Below are 27,346 nucleotides of genomic sequence, written 5' to 3'. Positions count from 1 at the left end.
GTGAGAACCATCCGAGACCAGCTATGGCAGGGCAGCTATGGCAGGGGTGAGAACCGTCCCGTAAGTTGGGCGTTGGCTGGGGGTGAGAACCATCCCAGACCAACTATGGCGGGGGTGAGAACCGTCCCGTAAGTTGGGCGTTGGCTGGGGGTGAGAACCATCCCAGACCAACTATGACGGGGGTGAGAAACGTCCCGTAGTCACATTTGATAGTGTTAAATTGAACTGGCGATCTTTATTGAAGCTCAAAACTCTGCCTCGTTAAAAACCTTTCCGAGCAAAACCCTATGGGACAAAAGCCTAGGAAAGGAAAAGAGTGCAGGAGTTGTTACATGATAACTTAACTATAATACATTTTGAGCTTATTGGCTTTCCAAGCCCTTGGCGGCGCCTTTCCTTCTAATGTTTCTAGGTAGTAGGCTCCATGACCTAATTTGTTGGTTACCCTGTAAGGTCCTTCCCATGTTGGGGCGAGCTTTCCTTCGCGGGCGTTTTTATTTCCAACGCCTGCTCTTCGAAGCACCAAATATTTTTCTTGGAAACTCCTGGGGATGACCTTCATATTGTAGTAAGTAGCTGATTTTCCTTTAGAATGGAGATCAGACTCGGCGGCAGACCTTCTGAGTTCGTCCAGCAAGTCTAATGCTTCTTTCAAATTCTGGGTGTTGTCGATCTCGGTTACGTGCTCTCGCCGCCAGGAGGGCTCACCGATTTCTACTGGGATCATGGCTTCAGCGCCGTAAGTCAGCCTAAACAGAGTTTCTTTTGTGGATGACTGGGCGGTTGTCCTGTACCCCCACAGGACGTTGTCAAGATTGTCAATCCATGCCCCTCTGTGTGCATCTAGCTTCTTTTTAATTCCTTTGCCCAACATTTTATTGGCTGATTCAACCAAACCGTTGGATTGTGGGTGTTCTACGGCAGCAAAGTGGTGTCGTATGTGCAGGCTGCTCATTAATTCGCGGAACTTGGCATCGGTAAATTGAGTGTCGTTATCCGTGATAACTTCTTCGGGGATGCCGAAACGGTACACGATGCTTCTCCAGAAGAACCGTCTTGCTTTTTGAGAGGTTATAGTCGCCAAGGGTTCTGCTTCTACCCACTTGGTAAAATAGTCGATAGCGACTATCAGCCACTGAATTCGCCCAGCTGCCATAGGGAAAGGACCCAGAATGTCGATGCCCCACTTGTAGAAAGGCCATGATGTGGTGATTGATGTTAACTCTTCTGGCGGCGCTCTATGTATGTCGGCGAACCTCTGACATTTTTCGCATTTTTTGACGTGTTCGTGAGCATCACGTTCCATAGTTGGCCAATAAAATCCAGCTCTCAACGCCTTCTTTGCTAGTGAGTGACCGCCCATGTGATGGCCGTTGATTCCTTCATGGATTTATTCTAACACGTATGGAACATCAGTGGGATTTAAACATTTCAAGAGTGGGGTTGAGAGTCCTCGCTTGTACAACCGCCCTTGTACTATGCAGAAGTGGGCGCTTCTACGAATTATCTTTCTAACATCTTTTTGGTTGGGAGGTACGGCTCCTTCAGCTAAATAATTGACAATGGGCGTGATCCAGGTTTCTTCAGTGGCTCCAGGGGCTTGCTCTGAGATACACATGACTACGCACGGGTTTGGCATACTCTGCTGAACTATAGAACGATTGTTGCCTGGGCTTTTAGTGCTTGCCAGTTTGGACAGAATGTCTGCCCGGGTATTTTCAGTACGCCGGATATGTTCCACCTCAACACTCTCAAAACTTCCGATTAGCTCTCAGAATTTTTCTATGTATTTGCACATCATTGGTCCTTTGGCCTGGTACTCGCCAGAGATTTGAAATGTCACCAGCTGGGAGTCACTAAAGATTTTGAGGCGGTTGGCCCCTATTTCCTTTGCTTGGATCAGACCAGCTATCATGGCCTCATATTCTGCTTGGTTATTTGTGGTGCTGAATTCAAACGATAAAGAATGTTCGATAGCCACGCCATCCGGATTTTCTATTATCATCCCAGCACCGGAGCCTTTGGCGTTTGATGAGCCATCTACGTATAGTTTCCACATTTCTGATAACGGTGTTCCCATGGCTTGGTTCTTGGGCGGGGAGAGCTGCGTCATTTCTGCAATGAAGTTAGTGAGTGCTTGAGCTTTGATGGCAGTTCTAGGCTCATAGGTGATCTGATACTCGGACAACTCGATCGCCCACGACATCATTCTTCCTGCCAAGTCTGGCTTGTGCAGGACTTGGCGGATTGGTTGGTTGGTCCTGACGGTGATTGGATGGCATTGGAAGTACGGTCTTAAACGCCGTGCGGCAAAGATAAGCGTCAAAGCTACCTTTTCCACCTGTTGGTATCGAAGCTCTGCTCCTTGTAGAACCTTGCTGATGAAATATACTGGCTTTTGTCCTTCCATTGATTCTTTGACAAGGGCTGCACTGATTGCCTCGGTACCTACGGCGAGATACAAATAAAGCATTTCTCCATCATCTGGTTTGGCGAGCACTGGTGGACAAGAGAGTGCCCTTTTGAATTCCTGGAAGTTTCTCACATTCTTCCGACCACCGAAAGGCGGTTCCTTTTTAGTAAGCCAAAAAGAGGGAGCGATTTGTGAGCCGAATTGGCCAGAAAAAGAGTGAGAGCTACTAACCTTCCTGTGAGTTGCTGAACTTCCTTGATTGTTTGCGGGCTTCACATTTCAATCACTGCCTTGCACTTATCAGGATTGACTTCAATGCCGCTCTCAGTGAGCATGAAGCCTAGGAATTTGCCCGCGGGAACTCTGAAGGGGCATTTGCTTGGATTCAAGCGCATGTTGAATTTTCTGAGTCTTTCAAAAACACCTTGTAGATCAACCAAATGTTGTTCCGACATTCTTGATTTGGCGATCATGTCATCGATGTATACTTCGATGCAATTGTCAATCAGGTCTCTGAATACTTCATTCATCATCCTTTGGTAAGTGGCCCCGGCATTTTTTAGACCGAAGGGCATCATTGTATAACAGTAATTGGCGTTCTGAGTGATGAACGCTGTTTTGTCTTGGTCTTCTTCAAGAAGTGGGATCTGATTATAACCAGAGTATGCGTCCATGAATGATAGCATTTTGAATCCGGACGCGTTGTCAACCAACTGATCGATGCTAGGAAAAGGGTAAGCATCCTTTGGACAGACTTTGTTTAGGTCAGTGTAGTCAACGCACATTCGCCATGCGCCGTTTGGCTTTTTAACCAATACTGGGTTGGATAACCAAGTTGTGTACTTGATTTCCCTGATGAACCCGGCGGCGTGGAGCCTTTTGACCTCTTCATCAATCACCCTCTGGCGGTCGGGACCGAATTTCCTCTTTTTCTGGGCGACTGGCTTGGCTTTGGGATCCACCGACAAACGGTGGCAGCAAACGTTTGGATTGATACCTGGCATGTCAGACGACTTCCATGCAAACAAATCTTTGTTTTCCTTGAGCAACTTGATTAACTTGCATTTCATCTCTGGTTCGATGGTGGCCCCGATGGTTGTTGTTTGATGATCCGCATCTCCTAAGACAACATGTTCCAATGCTCCATCCGGCGTGGGTCTGTCATGTTCCACACGCGGATCGTCTCTAGCATCAAATTCTACCAAAAAAAATTGGTCACGCTCTTTTGACTTCTCGCCGAGATTTCTTTCTGATGGCGACGTCGTCCCCTGCTTGAGCGCCCTTTCATCACTGAAGCTAGCTTTGGCCATTGGCCGTAAGGATATGTTGTAGCAGCTTCGGGCTATCGTCTGGTCTCCTCGCACTGTGGCGACTTTGTTGTCTCGGGCAACGAACTTCATTGCCAAGTGGGGGTGTGAAATGCTTGCCTCGAAGGCAGCAAACATCCTTTTACCAAGAATGGTGTTGTAAGCTGATGGGGTGTCGAGCACCAAAAAATGGATGTCTGCGGATCGTGAGGTGGGTGGCGTTCCAAGGGAAAGCCGCAAGGTAATCACTCCCAGTGGCTTTGTGGTGGTAGCGTTGAAACCTAAGAGTTCACCTGTAACAGGAGTTAGACTATCAACAGTGAACCCTAACGCTTTAAAGCATGGTAAAAACAAAATATCGGCTGAGCTGCCGTGGTCAATAAAAACGTGATTAACGCCGAAGTTGGCGATTATAGCTTGAATGACGAGCGGATCGTCATGTCCTGGGAGGACATCGCCTAAATCGCTGGCGTCCCAGACAATTTGAGGCCTTGTTGGACTAGGACTGTGTTTTTCTTTGCTGATCACTTTGCCAGTGACCGCCAGACACTGCTTCAAGTGTTTCTTTCTGGCGTTCGCAGTCTCTCCTCCTCCACTCAGCCCGCCTGAAATCATGTTGATCACTCCGTGCTTCACCGCGGCTGAATCTTCGTCTACTTCTTCGCGCCTTCCTCTACGGTTTGGACTTGCTTGCGCTCTGCGATTCCTGGGGGAATCTTCTCTCCTGTCACGATTGTAGGAGGGTCTGGATCCAGGTTGACGCGTTCTCCTTCTTTCAGGCGACTTGCTGCGCTCTCGATATCGCCTCCCTGCTCCCGAAGGGCGTGAGCCGTCTCCTCCTCGGCTCTGCATTCCGCTTTTGATGAGTTCATCGATTTCGTCTTTGAGGTGCCTGCACTGGTCAGTGTTATGACCGTTGCTGCGATGGAACTTGCAGTACATGATGTTTTCTTTAGGCGGGTTCTGAGACTGTTGGGTGTTCTTGGATTCTTCTTTATACTCCGTTTGTAGGACGGCGTGTGTCTGACGACCTGGTGTATCACGCCCGGAAGGGCGGTTTGAATATTTGGCTGGTTTATTTCCTTTTTTACTCTCTTCCATTTGGTTCTTTTGTTTACCAAGTGCCTTTTCTTGACCGTGGGCGTCATCGACTCGACTTCCTTTGTACTCTTCGATTCGCATGTACTCCTGGGCCAACCTCTTGACTTCTTCCAGGTCAGTGATCTCGTGGCGGGCGAGCTCGTACGCGAACGCACCTTGCCGTAAACCCGAAAGAAGTATATGTACCTGTACTTTTGGGTCCAGGCCTTGCACTTGTAGGGCCTCCTTATCAAAGCGATCTAAAAAGGACCTGAGGGACTCGCCTTGTTGTTGGCGTACTTTTTCTAGAGAGTGGACGGATTTCGGCACAGGGCGACTGGTTGCAAAGTGAGACTGAAACTTGCTCGCCAACTCATCCCACGAAGCGATACTACCAGTCGGTAGAGTAGTGTACCATGTTAAGGCTCGTCCCCCAAGTAGCGTGGGGAAGGTCCTGCACATGAGGAGATCGGTTTCACCATGGAGAGTCATGGCCGCCTCAAACTTCTGGATCCATTCAAAAGGATCGGCATCTCCGACATATGTGGTGATATTGGAGGGTCCTTTGAAACCAAGGGGTATGGGAGTTAATCGGAGGATATCAGTAAGTGGTTTGTTGCGCCCTGACGTATGAGCTGGCGTGACTCGTAGGTTGTTGTTTCGGGGGGGGGGGGCCGGTCCATTTGCGGTTGAGGAGCTTCAACGGAGTAGGAGAGGGCTGGGGCGTGATTGAAAAGTTGTTGGGCGGCATATGGTTGCTGACCCTGGTTTTGATAGGACACTTGGTGTAGTGGAACGGCCAGATTTTGGGGTTGGGCAGCGTAACCTTGGAAAGGAAAACCAGTTGGGTAAAGCTGAGGGAATGGGGCGTATGGTCCCATAGGGAACGGGGTGACCATCGGTGTTCGGTAATCGTTGTGCATGGCTACTGGTAGACTTTGGGCTGGTAGCGGACGATGGGCTCGTGGGACGGGAATGACTGGTGGGGCAAAAGTGTGAAGAGGCATACCAAAGCGAACTCCTGGTGGCGGGGGTTGGTCTTGTATCAAGTTTTCTCCTTGCATTTCACACATAGGTGCGTGATGGTTTAACTGTGCTATCCTGGGTTCGACTGCTTGCATCTGTGGACCGACGGATTGTAGTACTAGCTGGAGCATCTCGCCGGGGGGTCTCCCGGCTGGGGCTGAATGCATCGATGGCAGGGAGTTTGAATGTATTGTTTGTACATGACCGTCAGGTGTAACAGCCCTGGTTTGTTCTGCTCTTCTGGTTGTGACGACCATGTTTGTTACCAAAACGTAAAACACGTCTTATGGATCTTTGGTAGGAGAATGGGAATAGAAGTTTATAGTTCCCCACAGACGGCGCCAATGTACCGTTAGGTTCTGTGAACCCACTATGTACCCTATAGGGTAATGTTACTATATGGATTATACCACTAGGCGAGGTAATGACCAGACTAGTAGGTATAGTTCCAAGAGGCAAGCAAGCTAATAGTAATGGCAGATTAATAGCAAGAGAATGACTTGGAAGTAAATGGGCATAACAACAGTACATAAAAGATACCTCTAAGGTGTGCCCAGGAGGGCTATTTATAAGGGAAATGGAGCGGGCTGGTGAGGGAGAGGTCAACTCTCCTTGGGATTTACTCCCATGGTGCAGTGTTAGGTGTGCTGGCGCTGTCATTATGGCAGTGCTGCGCCCTCTGCACTCTGGCGGTGTCAGCACCGGGCAAAGGGGGAGTTTCCCTTTGTGGTTTCTGTCGTAGTCGCCTTCAACGACAGGCGTTCCAAGATGGGACATTTTGGTGTATGCCTTGGGTCTGCTGCTACGTTGGGGGTTGAGGGGGTCCATGTCAGCCCTAAGGGATGATGTGGGGCAAGGCTGTGGCTGGGCTTGAGTGATTGAGTCAGCTGAGGGTTGGGCCTGTGTAGTTGGGCCGCCCCAGTATTTGGGCCATCCAGAACAATATCTTTAAGTATGGGTGTCAAAACAGGTTATGACGCGTAAGCTGACTCGTGACACGATACAAAAATTCATATTCTGGTTGATAAGCAAAAAAAATTCGTGTTGTGTTCGTGTGGAAAAAAATAAATTTATAAAGTTTGTATTGTGTCGCGTGTTGTGTCAACACGAATTTGACCCATTTTTAATATTTTTTAATTTTGACCCAGTTTTTTAATTTGTTTTGATCAATTATTATTTTGACCCATAGTTTGCATGTTGTGTCGTGTTTGTGTTGAAGATTCTGATATGAATAAAAATCTGTATCATGTTCATGTTGTATGTATTCGTGTCAAATTTGTATCATGTCGTGTTGACCTATTTTGACACTTCTAGCTTGGACAGTTAAACCACAGTTAGTCCTACAGCACAGATTTTTTTAACATGCACCCGGTGCATGATTCATTGGGTGTTCCCTTTCCAAAAACAGAAAAATTCTCTTCCATTTATACCCTTGTTTTTTTAAAAATTCCTTTTAAGTCCTTTTTTTTTGCCATTTTTAGACAAGCCCCACAAAGGCCCGGGCCGCCAAAAATAAGCTCACCTACAGCACACGGAAGAAAATGTTGGAACCCATAATTGATAATTCCAACAATAAGGAGACTAAACAATGAATTTTTGTCTATAAACATATGTCTCTTCTCATTGTAAAAATTTATATATTGTTTCTCTTTATATAAAGTACGTTCTCCTCGCCAAAAAAGAGAGTACGTTCTAGTATTTCTAGGGAGAATTCTCTCCTCCCATCATTTTGAAAGAGATTATAATATCTTTCATTTAGTGAATTGTTGTGGTTTTTTAATTGAGAATTTTCCATGTTAAATGTTTCTATTTTTTTAACTCTGTTTTAATTGTTTGTTACTATTTCCATGACTCTGATAGTCAACATTATCCTTTATGTAAATGGAATAATTTTCATCCACACGTTATAAAAGCAGTGTAAAGTATGATAACTGTGTACTGTATCCATAGCCAAACCAAGTTGCTTATTGGCAGCACACAGAGGGGGACAAGCAATTATTCTTTGCGTGCTTCATTACCTAGTAACATATCAAACTATGGGCTATCATTGCAACTGGTTTTTTAATCATGGTTTGTTTGTATCTCTTGTCCTTGCAAGAGCTGGAAGTTGGTTACTTCAAATACCAACCTACGCAAAGATTCCTTGATCATCATCTCTTCCTTTCAGCTTGAATCTAGGAGCTACAACTTTTCCAAAAAGAGGTAGGCATTGAGAAAAGTTATATATATATATATATATATATATATATATATATATATATATAGATAGTACATAGTTATACCACTGCCATTACATATTTGTCAGATGTATCAATATCTTACTACACACAGTTTAAGGACTTGTCTTGCACAAAGATTTTTCTCTAACAAGTTGTACTCAAGAATAAATTGTACATCATTGCATTCATCTGCAGTTGTGACTAACAACATGTCAAGCACTGCTGGTCTCGTGATTCCATGCAAAGGTATGAAATCATAATCTCATTGCCCTTGTTCAAATTTGATAAAAGAAAGTTAGTTTCATATATCTCAACACGGCCCCTCAAGCAAGAGTCCTTTGGGCGAGAAGCGTGGAATTGACAGTTTTTTATTTTAATTCCACTTGAAAGTGAGAGGCGGTGAGGATCGAACTTGTGACCTTGTAGTCAATCAAGCTCTGATACCATGTGAAGAACCTTGGGATACACCACCCCAAAAGCTAGCTCAAAGAGTGGGAGTGCCCAAAGCCTTATAAAGGCCACATTAGTTGCCCACACAATCAATGTGAGACTATATATCTCAACAATTGCAGTCTCTCGGCCTCATTTGCTTGCAAATTTTAATAATTGCAAGTCTCAATATGCAACCGTGGGTTCAGAAAACCCACTTTCCAAACATCGATTGTAGCAGAAATTTTTGAGTTGTGGGTTTTATATGTTATTTTCTTAATTTTTTTTTTATTTAAGTCTTTTTTTATTCATGGGGTTTCTTTTCTGTGGTCCTTCCTTGGATTTTTCTTACGCAAAAGTTTTTTTTTTTTTTTTTTTTTGAAATATCATTCTGACTAAAATTGTGAGACTATATAAAAGAATGGATCCAATTATTATCTCCATTCGTTGTGGGCTTCTTTGATTTCTGAATTTTTTTTATTTTTTATAAATGGTATATTTGTAGCTGCTGTTGCATGGCAAGCAGGGAAACCTTTGGTGATAGAACGCGTGGAGGTGGCTCCCCCACAGGTCATGGAAGTGAGGATCAAGGTTAAATATACCTCACTCTGCCATACTGATCTCTACTTCTGGGAGGCCAAGGTCTGCTTTAGATATTATCAGCTTCATTATCAAGTTTTTATTTATTTTTTCTAATTCAATTTAATCCAGTTTGATGATCGTCGAGTCACTGAGTCAATAGCTTATTGATTCATTTAGTATATCAATAGTTCAACAAATTAAATTATATAATAAATATATTAAAGATCACTTTTAACAAAACAGCAGGTTAGTGCTAAGTGTTGTACTTTCTATCCAACTAACAGGGTTCGATTATGGCTGCAAAATGTAAAATATTTTACACAATTTCAAAAACCTGTTTAAGAGAAAAAATTGATGCCGTTAATATCAGTTGAACCGCGACGATGTTTGCCACCGGTTTACCAGTTTGATATTGGTTCAATTATGCAACTGGTCTGTTGCCTGGACTGGATCGGTTGATGGTTCAATTCCCGATTCAGCCCGCCGATCCGGTCTGATTTTAATAACAATGCCCTCAACACCATTTTTTCCATTCCGTTTTGGGTAACTTACCAATGTTTGTTGGTGCTTAATTATCAAGTTAGATTAGTTCACTGTTTTCATAATCCTTGATTCATTTGTTCCACATATGGAGCACCATGTTTCCATGCATATTGCCCTCCTAGATCCCATCACCAAATTCCAATTACTTATTGATACTTAGCCTTGGCCAATTTTAAATGATGCTATTTCTTCTCTTAGGGTGAAAAATCAGTAGTGGTAGATATCAACTATCCTTGAAGAATTTGAACTTGAGTTCTGACAATTTTTTTTCTTTTCTCTTTATGCTTTTGATCTTTCAGGGGCAAACTCCTCTGTTTCCCCGAATTTTCGGTCACGAGGCATCTGGGTATGTCGTTTCAATATTTATATATCAATATGGAGCTAATTTAAAAGCTTACACTTTTCTTTTTGTACTTGTTAATTAAAGAATAAGGTGCTTGAAAAGTAGTACAGGCATGTGAATTGCTTAATTTGATCAATACATTACAAATAAAAAAAAATGGTATCTATCTTGATTTAGATATTCTTTCCAAGCCTCAATTGCAATTTTGAATTGGAGGGTACATGTTAAAACTAGACAAATAGATCCCTCAAAGTAATCGTTAAGATGTCTGAAGATAATATCAGTTTGGACTTATAGAAACATTGTTACTGGCAGATTTTGTTAAGAATGATACAGGAGAGTGCAAAACCCATGGCAAAAATATCTCCACCAATGGACCAAATGACAAACTAAAATAAGTCCGTTGACACACATCTCAACCCAAAACCTTGAAGATGTAGATTTATTAGTCTTTTCACACTTATATGGTCCTCACTTGTTCATTTCTAACCGATTTGCGACTTCACTAATACTCACACTTAAATATTTCGAACAGATGTTTATTCAGCATAGTAATTCATTTTTACTAAATATTAGATGAGAAATTATAGCCATTTCCTCATAAATATATGAGTGTCACCTAAATTTAAATGTTTCAATAGAGCCATATGTGGAAGCAGAAAATCTACAAGATCTGTATCTACTTTGTGATTTTGCATAAGTCATTATTCATTGCTGAGTTTCCTTATTTCTAACAGAATTGTGGAGAGTGTTGGAGAAGGAGTCACAGACCTGCAGGTCGGGGATCATGTGCTTCCGGTATTCACTGGGGAATGTGGTGAGTGTCCACATTGCAAATCTGAGGAAAGCAACATGTGTGACCTGTTGAGGATCAATACAGACAGAGGAGTCATGCTTAGTGATGGTAAAAGCAGGTTCTCCATTAATGGTAACCCAATAAATCACTTTGTTGGCACATCCACTTTTAGTGAATACACTGTGATACATTCTGGCTGCTTAGCAAAGATCAATCCACAAGCACCTATGGATAAAGTCTGTGTCTTAAGTTGTGGCATCTCAACAGGTTTGATCCTACCCCTATATGTCAATTTAGGCATCTCTATTTGAGTTTTAGTTTCTCAGTGACAAATTTTATAGAACTATGAATTTCAAATCTCAGGATTAGGAGCAACTTTAAATGTTGCAAAACCAAAGAAGGGCTCTACTGTAGCAATCTTTGGTCTTGGAGCTGTTGGCCTTGCTGTATGTTTGAAATTTCAGCCATCTTCTTTTCTTTTCATGATCTAATTTCTTGTCTCTTCTTATGTATTTATTTTGTATATACTATTATACTCTATTAGGCTGCTGAGGGTGCAAGAATTGCTGGTGCATCTAGAATTATTGGAATTGATTTGAACCCAAAGAGGTTTGAGGAAGGTAGCATCTGGTTTTTACACTATTAAGTCATATTGATATTGCCAAGTTAATTTCAAGTAGATCATGACAAAATATAGATTCTGATTACTTTTGTTTGTTACTTTCTCTTGATGCTAGCCAAAAAATTTGGAGTAACTGAGTTTGTGAATCCCAAGGACTATGATAAGCCGGTTCAAAAGGTACATGATTCATTATCAACTCCAGTTGTTTAGTTATATGTTGTCTGCATGACCCTGACTTTCTAAAGTTAATGTTTTAAATGGCAGGTGATTGCAGATATGACTAATGGAGGAGTGGACAGAAGTATAGAGTGCACTGGAAACATCAATGCCATGATATCAGCTTTTGAATGTGTTCATGATGTAAGCAATTAGTGTTAGATGGGAGTAAATCCTCTGATGTGTTATTTAACATGATTATGTCATGTAAGAGGATCCGAACTATTCATGGGCAAATCAAATGTGATAATTTTGTCATTCCCAATCCCAAAATTTTTTCTCTCTCATCACCATTGATTTTTCCATGAATGGTTAAGATCTTCTCATATGACATCATCATATTTAATATCAAATTTGGTTGCTATAGTAGAAAGGCACATTAGGCTTTTGAATGCCCATTAGATCTTGTTTTGACAATACCAGAAAATGCTGTTATTTTGAGTTAATTGAATTAATAATCTAGATTTTTCGTCGATGCTCAAGATTTTCCTTCTTGTTTATGCATACATGAAATTTGTGACAAGTAACACTGGTGAAGATGTGATAATGTGCCTAATCATTTCTTTGTACTATGTAGGGGTGGGGTGTTGCTGTGCTTGTTGGAGTACCAACTAAGGACACAGTTTTCATGACCAAGCCTATTAATCTGCTCAACGAAAGAACACTTAGGGGGACTTTCTTTGGAAATTACAAGCCTAGGACTGACCTCCCATCTATTGTTGATATGTATATGAATAAGGTGATTATAATATCTTTATGCAATTATTTCCATAGCTCTTATATAACCTAATGAAAACATATTTGGTGAAGTTAAAGCTCCCTAACAGCCTTTCTTTTCCTTGATCGCTTGCAGAAATTGGAACTGGACAAGTTTATAACCCATAGAGTTTCTTTCTCTGATATCAACAAGGCATTTGAATTAATGTTGAAAGGAGAGGGACTAAGGTGTATCATTAACATGGAAGACTAGAAAAATGATAGGAGAACTTCACCGTTTTACTTACCCTCTTAAGACTCATTCCATATGAATGATGTTTTCACTCTGATGTAATAAATGTTTCTTTCTTACTACAAAAACTGAAAATGAGTAGACCATACCTCCAAAATCGTCTATTTTTGGAACAACTGCAACTGAAAAAAAATCTAGTAAAGTTCTCTTAACCCTTAACACATCTAAAGTCAAGACAATGTGCAAGCTTCAACGATGACTTATAGTGGTATTTTATTAGGGATTTCTTTTAAGTGTGACATGGATCGTTTTCTACCCATCAGTGTTTCAAAGCAGAAAGGAATATAACTCAAAACTTATATTTAATATCATGTTCTACTCATTAGTGTTGTCACAAAAGCAAGGGATATATCTCTTTTAACTTTTATTCAGGATCATAAGGACGTGAGTATGAGTTCAACTGACTTTTAAGGCTCTACTAAAGCTAAGGTTAAAAATGTGCACTTCATATAAACAGTGTTTAGTTCAATACAAATCAGAACAACAATAACCAAAGTATTTTCTAATTAAGTGGGGTCAGCTACATAAATTAAATGATGCTATTGTGTAATGTAATGACCTAAATAATACAATGAAGAGGGTTTCTCTTATGTTTTGAAGTTTGCCTTTACTAGATAGACATAAAACTCATCTCCAACTCGTCATCCCCCCGAAGCTACCAAAAACATAAACAAAACAAAAGCGCTGCTCAATAGTATGAAGCGCACAGTTCAATAGCGGTCCTGTTCTGTGTATGGGATTTTCAATCTTCTATGATGAAATATCATCATTAGAAAGTTTTAAGCTCTCTTAGAGTATCCTTTCCTTCAGGTTAAACCAGAAATTGTTATCAAAAAAAAAAAAAAAACCAGAAATTAGTTGCAGCTGTGTTCACAGAAATTTGAGTAAAACATTGAGAAATATATTTACTAGGATTATGACATTATCCAGATTCTAAGCCATGCAAAATGTAATTTGCAAAGTCTTCATTTATACAACAAAAGCTCACTAAACTAAGGCAAGAACACATCGCAGTATCAAGTCCAAAACAATCCGTATATAGTCCCAAATGCATAGGATGCATGCACACGCCATCCCTCAGATTACCTAGCAGCTCAGAACTGATCATCAACTCGTTTAGTCCCAATGACTATATGTCATAGACAAGCTTCCAGCTAAGCCTGTAGGTTATAAAGGCCACCTAAATGAGCCAATCAGAAAGCATATCAATTATGCTGTCACACAAAGGCGAACCATTTCAACTAAAAAACTTAATTTGTTAAGTGAAGGCTATATTAATTATTTTATATTATACTTTTTTAACACTCCTTCACATTCCATTAGGCTTAAACGGTGGATAAAACACAGGTCCATCTACCTGAACTAAAAACTTTCATAATATTTAATTATTTATTAATAGAATAGGATGGTGAGTATCGAACTTGTGATCTCTTAATAATATTGACTTTCATACCTATAAAGAATCATTTCAACTCAAAAGTTGAAGTTTTTAAACTTTGAATTAATGTTGAAAGGAGAGGGACTAAGGTGTATCATTATCACTGAACACTGAAAAAATGATAAGAGTAACTTTATCGTTTTAGTTCCCTTAAGACTCATTTTATATGCATGATATCTTAACTATGATGTAATAAATGTATCTTTATCATTCCAAAAACAGAAAATGAGTAGACCGCACCTCAAAAATCATCTATTCTTGGAACAACTACAAATGAAAAGAAAGAAATATCAAGCATGTCCTCTACACCTATTGTTATTCTTCCTGATCTCGATAAAGAGAAAGAAATAACTGTAAAGAACCAATTCAACCCAAAAGCTTAAGCTATTGGTTGAGGCTACATTAATGGTTTTATATATCTCAACATGCCCCCTCACACGAGAGCCCACTGGGCTTGAAGGGTGGACAATGCACAAGCCCACCTACCTGTGCGAACAAAAAAATTCTACTAGAAAGAAAGTGGGGGCGATGAGAATCGAACCCGGGATACGAGGCTCTGATACCATGTAAAGAACTAATTCAACCCAAAAGCTTAAGCTATTGGGTGAGACTACATTAATGGTTTTATATATCTCAACAATGACTTATGCATATTTTAGTATTTTTCTTCTCCATAGTTGGTAATGGTTTTGTCAAATCTTATGTTCTCATAAAGTAGGAATTGTTCTTCATGAGACGATTCTCTAGAAGAAGATGGAGGATATCAGATTAAGAGAAATGAAAGAAAAATAACATTTCAGAAATTGTATAGATGATTGTTTACCATTTTATTGCACATAAGTACACAGAATGTTCAAACATTGATAGTTCAAAATATATATATATATATATATATATATATATATATATATATACACACACAAGTGAGCATCTTATGGATAACCAGGTTTCTTCCATTTTAGCTGCTGAGTTACAAAGTCACATTAGATATCCACCGAGTGAACATGGCAAAACCTTCATCAGGCTTGTACTCAGAAGCTGTATGTCCCGAACCCTGCATTTAATTAAACCAAAATTGAATTTGTACAATCCCCCAAAAGAAACTTAAATCTTTCATCACACTTTCTATTTTTCTTTAAAAAATAAAAGAGTAAATTACATTCTCCTTTCTTGAGAAATGCTTAAGTACACTGCCTTCCTCTATTTTGAAAAATTATACTCCTCTCTCTTCAGAGATGAAATGTGCTGCACTTCAGTCTATTTTAATATAAATAACCCTCTTAATGACAGGGAAAAACTATAAACAAGCCTTCTAGGGACATCTTTCCTCTCTCTACAACCCTCAATATCACCAACAACTAATTTTAAACACTTTATTTGCCTTTGCTAGTTAAGATTTAATGGGAAGTGACTTTACTATTTACTTTGAAACTTAGAAGATGAAATGAAGTTTTAAATGTCCCTACTTGTCACCTAAACTCTTCATTTCATATTCTAAAGCCCCAAAGTGGATTGTAGGGATCTAACACTAGCCACAACCACCAGTCACGGAGAGAGAAAAAATGCTTCTAAAAGACTTTGTAAAGAATCAATTCAACCCAAAAGCTTAAGCAGATGGGTGAGGGCTTTTTTAATGGTTTAAACTATTCTCTAACACACCCCTCACATGAGAGCCCACTGGACTTGAAGGGTGGATAATGCACAGGCCCACCTACCTGTGCTAAGTAAATTCACAAGAGAAAATGAGGGGCGGTGAGGATCGAACTCGGGACACGAGGTTCTGATACCATGTAAAGAACCACTTCAACCCAAAACCTTAAGGTGTTAGATGAAGGCCTTTTTTAATGGTTTATATTTTTTCTCTAACAGACTTGTTCACATTAAAATGGACCAAGTGTAGCCCATATTAATATTTCAGGGGAGGGAATTGTAGTTTCCCAAAACAGAGGAGAGGAAAGTGTAATTTAAATATCTCAGGATGGGAACGCATTTTACTTGGGGGAAAAAAACGTAATTGTGATTTAAAAAAATTGAATGGTCTTACCTTTACAGTTGCAAATGTCATTTGATTCGAGTAAGTCCTTGTGTATCTGCTTGAAAGGCAAATTATTCATAAAGATTTGGTTACATGCTGTCTTAGAGAGTTCTTGGTAGGAAAGGAGAAATATGAAAAAGAAATAATGGTAAAATAGGATTGAAAGGTTCGGATTTCTTAATACTTCATAATGAGTGGAAAATAAGAATACGGTGTATCTCTCTCTCTAACATTATTTATTTTTTCCAGTAATATGTACATGTAAAGATCTGATGATTATAATTTCAAGGGTTACAAATAAACAGTTATGAATTTCTTCAATTTCTGCATTGATACATCGATTATCCAACTAATCCGAACCAAACTCGGTCGGACCCATATTGTGGATATGGCTCTCCCAAGATAATTTTCCCCATTTCTAAGGCTTGAATAGGAAAAAAAAAGTCTTGGGAAAGTCATACCCTTTACATGGATCCGACTTAGTTCGAATTAAATTAGTCAAATAATGATGAACCCTGAGAAATAAAAAATAAAAATAACTCTATACTTGTTAGTTATTACCCTTGAAATATAACATATCAAGGATTAAGTTCCATGCCTACCCTGCAACTTGGCCATTAACAAGCCATGGCCTCCAATCATCCACAATGGAGTAGTTCAGATCCCTTATCCACGCTTGGGTTGCCATGAAAGGAACAACTGCATCATGGTCCCCACTGTCCACAAAACATCATTTGCCACATGAAATCAGCTAGTCGTTAATGGCCCTAAGAAAGCTCGAAGAAAAACACTAAACATATGAAAACAAAACCAGTTTCCAGAGAAATAAAAAACAATTTAGAACGTGAAAATCTTGACCTGTATATTAAGGAACGGTACCCTTTTGCACTGAGATTTACATGAAACTCAAAGCTACTAGAAATTTCTTCCTTAAAATCAGTAGTGTAACAACGTTGCCATTTCCCTATAGTTCCCTGCAGTACATTGAGTTAAGTACCATTAATATGTATTATAAACATTAACTGCTAAGGCTTCTTTGGTCTATGTTTGACTCAAATTTAAAGTAGAATCACTTGTTAATGAACATAGACTTAACTACTTGTAATTGAACATAATGTTTGTATAGATTTGTTATATCAAACCTCTCGAATATGCAGTGACCTGCGAACACTTTCATCATTGGCCCATTGAGTGGCAAGGAAAAAACTATAAATCTACAATAATGAAAATGGGGAATATTAAAATTTTGGAACATTATGGACAAAAGTGTGTGAATGTATCTAATGTATGCGAAATTACTTGGCAGCTTAATTCTGGCACAGTGAGATGAGGACTAAGAGAGGCTTTCAACTTCTGAGTCAGAGATCTCCTGCACACAGCTTCTTCATGTTGCTTAAGTGCATCATCATCTATGCAATAGCTATCCAAAATGTTAAACATATTAATTCCTGAAAGACACTGAAGATAAGAAATATTATGTTACCAATATGGTGAACAAACTCAACTGAACTGAATAACAAGAGTAAAAATGATGATCATAATAAAAATGGGATGGTAAGTACTTGCCTCCTCATAAGAGCGGTAATCTATTAAACACAATTCGGAATCTATATCTTCATATTCTCCTTTACAATTTCTCTGTAGTGTCTGTCCACGGATGGTACATCATCAAGAATCATTGGCATTTCAATTTAACATTTTTTTGAAATGAAATGGAAATAAATCGTATTTATTTGCAAAGAAAAGCTGTTGCCATTTGTAAATATGCATGGGTAAGAATGTAAGACTTTGTACAAGAATTTTTCTAACCACCGCTCGATAAGTGTAATGGGGAGTGTAAAGAACCAATTCAACCCAAAAGCTTAAGCTGTTGGATGAGGCTACATTAATGATTTTATATATCTCAACACGCCCCCTCACACGAGAACCCACTGGGCTTGAAGGGTGGACATTGCACAGACCCACCTACCCGTGCGAAGAAAGAAATTCCACTAGAAATAAAGTGAGGGGCGGCGAGATTCGAATCCGGGACACGAAGCTCTGATACCATGTAAAGAACCAATTCAACCCAAAAGCTTAAGCTGTTGGGTGAGGCTACATTAATGATTTTATATATCTCAACAGGGAGTAATTACTTTATGCTTTTAATTTATGTTCATCGACAGGCGACCCAACTAGTTTGAGATAAAGATGTTATTAGTGTTGATGTTAAACTAGACATAAATTGTTGATATGACTATAAAGAAATTATTGGAACAGAATTCTATTCAAATGTAACTGATATGCTGGCATTCGAATCTGTAAATTCAACTGAGTATCTTCATAATAGGTTGTTAGGCGGCTTTTAACCAGCAGCTATGAGCTAGTGGGCTGTTAGGTGGCTGTTAGCTAGATTTTATTCCAGTAGATATATTTGCTATTTTTTGTCATTTTGTAGTTGATCTTATTGGATTGTAACAAAAACTTGTGTATAATTAGAGCAATTGATAAGGAAATAAACAACACACTGAACCATATTTCTTGTCATGGTATCAGAGCATTGATCCACTAAAATTCCACAAACAGTTTTTGAGATGGCAAAGAGCAGCAATAGCTCAAGCATGAAGGTGATAGACACAAGGTCACCTTTTTACCTTGCAACCTCTGAAAGTCTAGGCGTGATGTTGACTAACTTCTTGTTGAAGGGAGAAACGAAATATGAAACATACATGAAGTGTGCTCTTAAAGCCTAAAACAAGTTGGGGTTAGTGAATGGAGATGTTTAAAAGCCTGATGATGACTCTTTAGATGAGGGGCAGGCTTGGATTACTTGTAACTCCATGATTAAGAGTTGAATACACAGCTCGATTGATCCATAGTTGCAACATTATGTTCAGTTCTTCGATGCAGCCAAAGACCTTTGGGAGGATTTGAAGGAAAGGTACTCGGTGCCTAACATACTGAGGATTTATCAGCTCAAGGCCAGCATGATGCAAATCTAGTCCAGGGCAAGGTGTTTTTCCAAAATCTAAATGTGATCTTCAACTCTGGATTTTTTGATGCTGATTACGGTAGTTGTCCTCTTATTCGCAAATCCTTGACCGGTTACTTTATCCTTCTTGCCTCTTCCCCAATTTCCTGGAAAACCAAGAAGCAAGCCATTGTCTCAAGTTCCTCGGCCCATGGCCAGCATTACTTCAGAACTTATCTGGTTAAAATCATTTTTGGCGTCCTTGGGAGTGGAACACAGTGATCCTATGAGACTATTTTGTGACAACCAGGCCACCTTGCATATAGCTGACTATCCCGCATTTCATGAAAATACGAGCACATCGAGCTGAATTGTCATTTTATTCGTGATCATATCATTAACAAGAAAATCTCTACCTCCTTCGTCTGATCACCGATCAGCTTGTTGATGTATTTACTAAGGCCCTGGGTCACACTACGTTTCACATTGCTCTTGGCAAGTTGGGCATTAGTACCTTACATGCTGTGACTTAAGGGAGAGTATTGGAACAACATAATGCTATTCAAATGTGACTGATATGGTGGCATTCGAATCTGTAAATGCAACTGAGTATCTTATTTATAGGTTGTTAGGCGGCTATTAGCCAACAGCATTATAGGCGGCTATTAGCTAGTGGGGTATTAGGTCGCGTTAGGTGGCTGTTACCTAGATATAAAGAACTAATTCAACCAAAAAGTTTAAGCTGTTGTGTGAAGCTGCATTGATGGTTTTATACTTCTCTAACACCCCTTTACACGAAAGCCCACTGGGCTTGAAGGATGGACAATACACAAGTCCACCTACTTGTACTAAGAAAATCCACAAAGATTTAATTAAATATTAACTAAATGGGGGCGGTCAGGATCGAACCCGTGACACCGAGACTCTGATACCATGTAAAGAACTAATTCAACCCAAAAACTTAAACTGTTAGGTGAGACTACATTAATGATTTTATACTTCTTTAACACTAGATTTCATTCCAGTAGATATATTTGCTGTCTTTTGTCTTTTTGTAATTGATCTTATTCGATTTTAACAAAAACTTGTATAGCAATTGCTAATGAAATAAACAGCACATTGAACCACATTTCTTGTCAGAAATATACAATATACACAAATATTTTAATGCAAAATTGTAGTACAAACACATCATCACCCTTTACCAACTTCATAAGAAAACACAATGAAAGTAGCTTTACTAAACTGGAAAAAAATAATACAATTACCTCATAGAGTTCATCAGAAATAAGTCCCATTCCATGAGCAAATGGGATTTGATAATTTTTCTCTCTTTTAGTTGTTACGGGGTTCCCTAGTAGATATCCCTGAAAATATTAAGACTTAGGCTTCACAGTCCTTATAAGAAGAGCTATCGTTGATACTACACTTTAAAAAGGATGAAAACTTGCCAACACATGTAAAGAACCAATTAACTTATTTTGTTTAATTTTATTAGAGAACCGGAAATAGGAAATTCTGATATCATGTAATACAACCGATTCAATCAAACAATTTAAGTTTGTAAGTGTTGTCCGCATTAATAATTTATATCATATTTTCGACAACACATTTGATGGCTTTGAATATCAGATTCGGGTATTGATACCCACTTTATAAATTTTTTGTCAGGACTAAAAGCATAGTCAGAGGTATTCATTGCAAACCTGGAGATTTATCCATGGTTGGAGACCTTTTTCATTTGCTGTTAATCAAGAACATTAAAGAATAGCAGTCAGCGTTATCATAATTATGAGTATATTAAACTGTTTATATGTTAGCTACATGTAGAATGATCTAGTTTGTATGCTTGTATAAAAGAAATCCTCTAAAAACTATGTATAAATTTGTAATTTGCATTTAATTCTTTTTTTATTATATATTTAGAGGATGACAAACGAAATCAAATTTTTGCATAAAATTGTTGATCGAGTTCAACAATTAATTTAACACAACATATAGTTTAGTATGAAAAAAAATAAAAAATAAAAAATAAGAAACTCAAATTTTTAGATTGAAATATATATATATATATATATATATAGGGGTTTACATTTCTGCAGCTTTTGTACGTGTATCAATCAAATATTTGTCATATATATACACTTGAAAGCATTAAATGCGGTGAATCACAATCATACAAAGGATGAAAGCATTAAATGTGGGGAATCATAACCATACACCTGTCATTGTTGTACGTAAAGTGGCTGCAGAAATGATTTTATCATATATATATATATATATATATGGTTATGATCATTTTACACCAGTGTAAGTTACACTCTTAATCTTGTCTGTTGATTCCACTTATATCTAAGGGCTCTAATTTTTTAGTAATGTGAGTCATTGGATACAAGTGGATCAATGGTCAAGATTGAGTGTAAGACTTCTAATTCTTATACCGGTGTAAGACTTGTTAGTCTTACACCACATATCATCCGTTGATGGACGAAAATCATCGGTTGTCATTTGTAGTGTAATTAATAATTAATTAATTCATATGACTTTCTAAATTATAACTGTTAGATGCACGGAAATCAATGACTCTGATTTGCAAGCATGTGACACAATTGATCTTTTTTTATCTAACGGCTCTGAGATGAGGTGTCAAAATTAAAATTTGACACCGGTGTCAAAGGATCCTACCTCGTGTATATATATATATATATATATATATATATATATATATATATATATATATATATAGTAATTAAGGAATTGATTTGGGTCAAATGAGAGAACAAAGTTGGATAAACACAGCTAATCTTGACTTGTGATTTTTGTTTTGCTAACTTCTACAGACCAAAGGAGAATGCCAATAGTTAGTTTATTCGTGTAGGACTAATTAAAATTATTAAGAAACACCTTTGGCCTCGTTTTCATTATAAATATAAAGTCATTAGCTATAACCTGAATAACATATTCATCTTATAAATTGAGCCATTTAAAATTTCATACCATTTGAAATTTCTTGAACAATAGCGGGGGCAGGAATGCCAGAGTATGAATCAGCTCCAACGTAGAATTTATTTGAAAGAAATTCCGAGTGATCAATCAGCCACTACAAAGATTAAGAGAAAAATAATAAAATGATCAAAATAACATAGCTTGTTTTGAGCTATAACTAGGAGATTGATTCTCCAAAGTAAACTATAAACAAAGAAAAAAAGAAAAATGTTGTACGAAATATGATGACAATGACATACCACAAAATATATGGATGTGGGGAAATTGCTGGCACAAAATTGATGTGAATGATGAAATTGATGGCACGAAAAAAAGCATAGTGACAATACCTTTCTAAGAAAATGATGGGCATGGTGAACTAATTTCCAGTCACTTCGTTGAGCAGTGAGATTTTTTGCATATGAGAAACCAGTTCCAAGTGGCAAATCTACAAATATAATGCTACATACCTGGCCAAGACAAAAAAAAAAAAAAAACAGTAACATTATAAGCACTAAATCACCTTCCAATAACAAAATAATAAAAGGAATGATAGCTAGTTACTCTATTTATACAGTTATCTCAACACAGATTATACACAAATTACAACCACATGCTTAATATAAATACTAATTTCTACTACAAATTTTGGATTAACTTCAATAAACGAAATCAATGCCAAATTCTGGAGGTTGCATTCTGTACCTTTGTCCAGGATTGTGGCCTCAAGACCAAATTAGGAAGGCTCCCATTGTACTCCTCAGTTTTAAAAGCAAGTGGACCTATTACACCCAATTGATGACAAAAGTCAATCTGTGAGAGTTGTCGAGTGGATAACTTTCAGTAGGATAAATTCTAGTGAAAACCTTAATCAAACACATAAAAATAGTTAAAGCACAACATTGATTTGTACACATTTTGCCGCAAAATTATTCTGCATGAAGCAAAATCTATGACAAATGGGCTATAACGTGATTGTGATTGTATTTTGATTTGATAAAACCACTCCCTATTAAATCCTGACTAGCGAAGGTGAGGTGAGGGCAATTCATGTACGTATCATTACCTTTACATATTTGCAAATATGCTATTTCCCAAATTTGAATCCGTGACCTTTCAGTAAAGGAGCAGCTTTACCACAGCTCTAGGCTCACCCTCTTTTCAAAACCACTCCCCATGAGGGTAGAAATGAGGACAATCATTGTACCCAACCTTACCACCCTTGCATATTTGCAAAAAGACTATTTCTTAATTTGATAAATATATAATAAATTTACTTTAGAATTTAAATGCGGCCGCATCTACAAATACAAAAAGAAAAAGAATTATGCAGCCACACCTACCACCTGTGTACATTAAAAACGGATTATAATCACCAAGTACGTGGATCAACTTGCACGGGGTTGTTTGAGCTTAGCTAATGATCTCAAGTTCAAGTTTTGGATAAGTAAAAACTTTTAAAAATTGGGGCATGAAGCTTCCGTAGGAGGCGTTGGAACAACAATTGATTCTGTGGTCAGGATGTTTCCTATTACATGTCCCAATGAGAACCGGTCTACCACTTTATAGAATATTGACAAGAGCTTGTTCGAGCACGTGTCAACCCACACAAACGCTTATGAGCTTAGTACGAAGCTTGAATCCTTTATTTAAAATAAGATGTCACACAACAAAACACACCTGATGCATCAATTTGTGAAGTTAGATTACAAGGATTGAAAAAGCATGATTGAGCAAAAGTATAAAAAGATTTTCTCTAACCTTTTTTTTTCATATTTGGCCAAAATTTTCAATATCGTTGCATATACTAAATGAATTTAATTTAAACTAATTTCACTTAGTTATGTTATGCATTAATCAATAAATAGTTTCAACCTCATAATTAAGTTCCTAAAGAGGACAAGCTTGGGAGTGTCGTACCCTAACAAACTTCCAATTTACATCATATTCCATGTTGTGTGTTGGAAAGAATATTTTTATTATTTGTAAAGATCTATTTCCTTATTTCATTAGGATTTAGGTTAGGTACGGGCTAAGCCCATTAGTGTTTCTTTATATATTGTACTCTCCTGAATCAATTCAATATATAGATTTATTTAAATGTTCCTCTTGTCTCTTGTTATTTTACATGGTATCTGCAGCCTAACGAGAGGAATCCTTGTTCTTCTTTCCTTACATATTTTTGTAATTTTAATATGGTAGTAAAGAGATATCACCCACCACGAGGGATTAACTTTCCCAACTTTTCCCTTTTTCTTTTTCTCTCCGCTTCACTTAGTTTATTCTTCTTGTTTTTGCCTTCATCGCTGCAAGTGTAGTGCTCCGTCACCGTTGACAACCCAACTGCCGTTAAGCCCTCTGTCCGCTTACGTCGCCATCAGCGTCGCTGTTGCCATCTGCGCCCACCGCGCCAGTGTTCGCACGTCGTCTCCCTCCTGGTTGCGCGCCGTTCCAGTCGGACCTCCATAGATCTGTTCGTGCTTCATCTCTGTTTTCCTAGATATATTCACCGGACCTCCATCTCCCCTGCGTTGAAAATTCTAAGAAAGCCATCTCTGTCCACCTTGTCTCTGACGCCATCGACTGTTGCCGCAGTCGGAGGAGCCGCCGCAGCCGAGTTGCGCACGGTGGGGGTCCACCATCGGATTCCCTCTGCTATCCACAATCTGACTCGCCTTCACCGATCTGTGTTCATCGTATTTGTTCTTGTTTTCTGGCGAAGCTCATGTCGTCTCTCTCTCTCTACATCAACCAAATCAAGTCATTGTTCTGGCTGCGTCTCTTTCCTCCGGCCGCATCATCTTTTCTTCTCCGGCTGAATCTTGTTTCTTCCGGCTATGTTTTCTTCTTCTTTGTTGATTTATTATTTTTACTTTGATTTTCTTTTGTAGCTTGTATTTGGCCAATTTTATTTTATTCCCACATATGTTTGTGGTGTTATTCAAGTCTGATTTGACTTGTATTTGATTTATGATCATTGTTTGGCTTTATTTTGGCCTCCGATTCAGGGGGAGCATTTATCTCCGTTGTTGCCTGGTCCGCGGATTTTTCCAATTAAAGTGGCTCTGTCGGCTTGTATCCCAGTTGCAACAATGTCTTTCCCAGCTCTTTTGGCTGATATCTTTCTTAGTGGTTGCCTGGTCTTGGATTTTTCCAATTAAAGTGGCTTCGTCAACTTGTATCCCAGTTGCAGCAATGTCTTTCCCAGCCCTTTAGGCTGATGTCTTTTCCAGCTCTTCAGACTGATGTTCATTCCAATTGATTTGCTGTCGATTTCTCTGACTTATATTCCATGAAGCTTCGTTTTAGTTTTCTTTCTTCCTAAGATGAAGTGTCCCTCCATCTTGAGGGGGAATATTCGAGATATAGATAATATTTTATTTTAATTTATTATGTTTGTTATTTTTCTTTAGGGTGAGTTGTAAAATTGTTTCAACCCCCACTCATTTATTTTGATGTTATGTTTCTTAATCTTTCTTGTTCAAGCTTGTTGCTTATAATCTATACGCTCCAACTTGAGGGGGAGTGTTGGAAAGAAAATCTTTATTATTTGTAAAGATCTATTTCCTTATTTCATTAGGATTTAGGTTAAGTATGGGTTAAGTCCATTAGTGTTTCTTTATATATTGTACTCTTCTGAATCAATTCAATATACAGATTTATTTCAATGTTCCTATCGTCTCTTGTTATTTTACATTGTGATACTCATATGAGTCATATCCAGATATCCATTAACAAACTTGCAAAAAAAGTTTCACGAATAAAAAGTTGAAACTTGAAAATTACCTATTTGAAAGGCAAGAGCCGAAAATGAAGAGCAGCCATGGCCACCAGTTAGCCAAAGCATAAGAGGGTCTTTCTCAGGGTTGTTCTCTGACTTAATAAAGTAGTAGAACACTTGCATGTCATCATCTCTTTCCCCTAATCCCACATACCTGTAAAATGCACACAAACGTGATAAAACTATATATTTGCTAGAGAACACGAAAAAAAAAAACGTAGCTTCAATTACATGGTACACACTACCATTGCTCTCTTCTTTTTTTGGTAGTTACCATTGATCTTTTTTATGTCCTGCTTGCACGGTTTCACTTAAGAAAACAAGAAATATGGTGGGTTTTGGACTTTTTTTTTTCTTTTTTCAGGAGCTCTTTAAAAAGAAATTGCATGTGCGTTGAATGCCAACTTAAAAAAATAAACTAAATGTATCTGGATTCAATTTAAAAAATAAAAATAAGAAGAAAAAAAACTAATGTAAATTTTTTAGATGATTTTTAACTTAAAAAAATCAAAATACTAATTTCTAGTTAATTTTTTTTAATATTGATTCAAACATAAAATAATTCTAATTTCTTTAAAAAATAAAAAACCTTTAAAAAAAAGTTATATTTAGAATCTTTTTTCGTTTATAACCTCTTACAATCAAATCTTAACCATTGATTTTCGTCAATTTGAAGATTATAATTTATTGAAAATTAATAATTAATTAATAAGTATGACTGGATAAATTATAAATGTTATATTGGCGAAAATCAACAGTTAAGATTTAGTTATAAAATGTTGTAAGCAAAAATAGATTGTAAATATAGTCTCTCTCTTAAAAAAAATAAGAGAAATTTTCTTACATATCCTTCGATTTTCGTGCTGACATAGGCCACACATAACTTTTTATAATATATGGGTTCCACATATGACTTTTTCTAACGTATGGGTCCCATATACTTTTTGTTTCTACGGCATAAAAAGACTCATCTCATATAATATAAAAAGTATAAAACCCTTAAACAAAACACACACACTGTCAGAGAATAATATAAATAATTAAAAAGCTCTCACGCAACACCTTAAGTTTTGAGTTAAAATGATTCTTTACATAGTAGGTTATGAGTTCGATCTTCGTCTCTTCCCACTTTCTTGTAGAATTAAATAAGTATAAAGTTGTTATCAAAAAAAAAAAAAAAAAAATATAAAGTAAAAAAAAATTGTGCTTATACAGTATCCACACTTTTAAGTCTAAAAAACTCTTGCGAGAAGAAATGAATATAAATCATTAAAAAATCGTCATCTAACACATCAAGGTTAAAATAATTCTTTACCCACACAATTAAGTTGACCAATTAAAAACTCAAAATCTTGAAACAAAAAAGCAGGCCAAGAAATGGAATAGAGTGGTATTACTGACCCAGTTTCGAGTTCAAAGGGAAGAGGTCCTTGAAAGCCAGGAAGCAGTTCCACCTTTGACCGAGAGGCTTCAAGCTGAGATGATATCTGTAAGAAAATTGCAAAAGCAAGTAGAATCTGACAATAGCGATAACAATTTGAAATTATATTCATCCTGCAATCTTCACTTTCT

At 38.0% G+C, this 27,346-nt stretch overlaps 2 protein-coding genes across 5 annotated transcripts; one reads left to right on the top strand and one right to left on the bottom strand.

Annotated features, from left to right (window-relative positions):
- The first annotated feature begins 7,619 nt into the window (after nt 1–7,619).
- LOC133306895 (alcohol dehydrogenase 1-like) lies at nt 7,620–12,826 on the top strand. The gene is made up of 11 exons (XM_061507277.1): nt 7,620–8,028; nt 8,241–8,291; nt 8,980–9,116; nt 9,899–9,945; nt 10,680–11,005; nt 11,102–11,184; nt 11,283–11,358; nt 11,476–11,537; nt 11,625–11,720; nt 12,154–12,315; nt 12,430–12,826. Exons 2-11 carry the CDS (start codon nt 8,255–8,257, stop codon nt 12,544–12,546), a joined length of 1,143 nt encoding a protein of 380 aa, XP_061363261.1. The 5' UTR covers nt 7,620–8,028; nt 8,241–8,254; the 3' UTR covers nt 12,547–12,826.
- A 2,008-nt stretch (nt 12,827–14,834) lies between these two features.
- On the bottom strand, nt 14,835–27,327 carry LOC133306908 (serine carboxypeptidase-like 17). 4 transcript variants are annotated; one of them, XM_061507301.1, is made up of 14 exons: nt 27,176–27,327; nt 25,780–25,928; nt 22,699–22,775; nt 22,344–22,463; nt 22,006–22,108; nt 20,715–20,752; nt 20,277–20,375; nt 17,625–17,705; nt 17,358–17,516; nt 17,201–17,272; nt 16,917–17,032; nt 16,661–16,774; nt 16,068–16,113; nt 14,835–15,077 (listed from the first exon to the last, which is right to left on the bottom strand). In XM_061507301.1, the coding sequence occupies exons 1-14, from the start codon at nt 27,325–27,327 to the stop codon at nt 14,994–14,996; spliced, it is 1,410 nt and encodes a 469-aa protein (XP_061363285.1). In that variant the 3' UTR covers nt 14,835–14,993. The 4 variants fall into 4 exon arrangements, 3 of the variants coding, with proteins under 3 accessions (XP_061363285.1, XP_061363286.1, XP_061363287.1); XR_009750977.1 differs by lacking the exons at nt 14,835–15,077; nt 16,068–16,113; nt 16,661–16,774; nt 16,917–17,032 and having other exon boundaries at nt 17,358–17,506; XM_061507302.1 differs by lacking the exons at nt 20,715–20,752; nt 22,006–22,108; nt 22,344–22,463; ... (1 more) ...; nt 25,780–25,928; nt 27,176–27,327 and having other exon boundaries at nt 17,358–17,506; nt 20,277–20,315.
- Nucleotides 27,328–27,346: the final 19 nt, after the last annotated feature.

Source organism: Gastrolobium bilobum, unplaced genomic scaffold (genome assembly GCF_033153095.1).
Source record: "Gastrolobium bilobum isolate Gb01-03AN ecotype WA unplaced genomic scaffold, APGP_CSIRO_Gbil_v1 utg2909, whole genome shotgun sequence".
In the NCBI taxonomy this organism is placed as follows: Eukaryota; Viridiplantae; Streptophyta; class Magnoliopsida; order Fabales; family Fabaceae; genus Gastrolobium; species Gastrolobium bilobum.
This window is presented reverse-complemented; position numbering and strand designations above follow the sequence as displayed.

Coding starts and splice junctions, on each gene's coding strand:
- LOC133306895 (XM_061507277.1), top strand. CDS start 8,255: ATGTCAAGCACTGCTGGTCTCGTGATTCCATGCAAAG. Junction 9,117..9,898: donor TCTACTTCTGGGAGGCCAAG/GTCTGCTTTAGA, acceptor TTGATCTTTCAG/GGGCAAACTCCTCTGTTTCC. Junction 11,538..11,624: donor ATGATAAGCCGGTTCAAAAG/GTACATGATTCA, acceptor TTTAAATGGCAG/GTGATTGCAGATATGACTAA.
- LOC133306908 (XM_061507301.1), bottom strand. CDS start 27,327: ATGAATATAATTTCAAATTGTTATCGCTATTGTCAGATTCTACTTGCT. Junction 20,753..22,005: donor TGTTCAAGAAATTTCAAATG/GTATGAAATTTT, acceptor CTTGATTAACAG/CAAATGAAAAAGGTCTCCAA. Junction 17,517..17,624: donor ATTACCGCTCTTATGAGGAG/GCAAGTACTTAC, acceptor TCTTATCTTCAG/TGTCTTTCAGGAATTAATAT.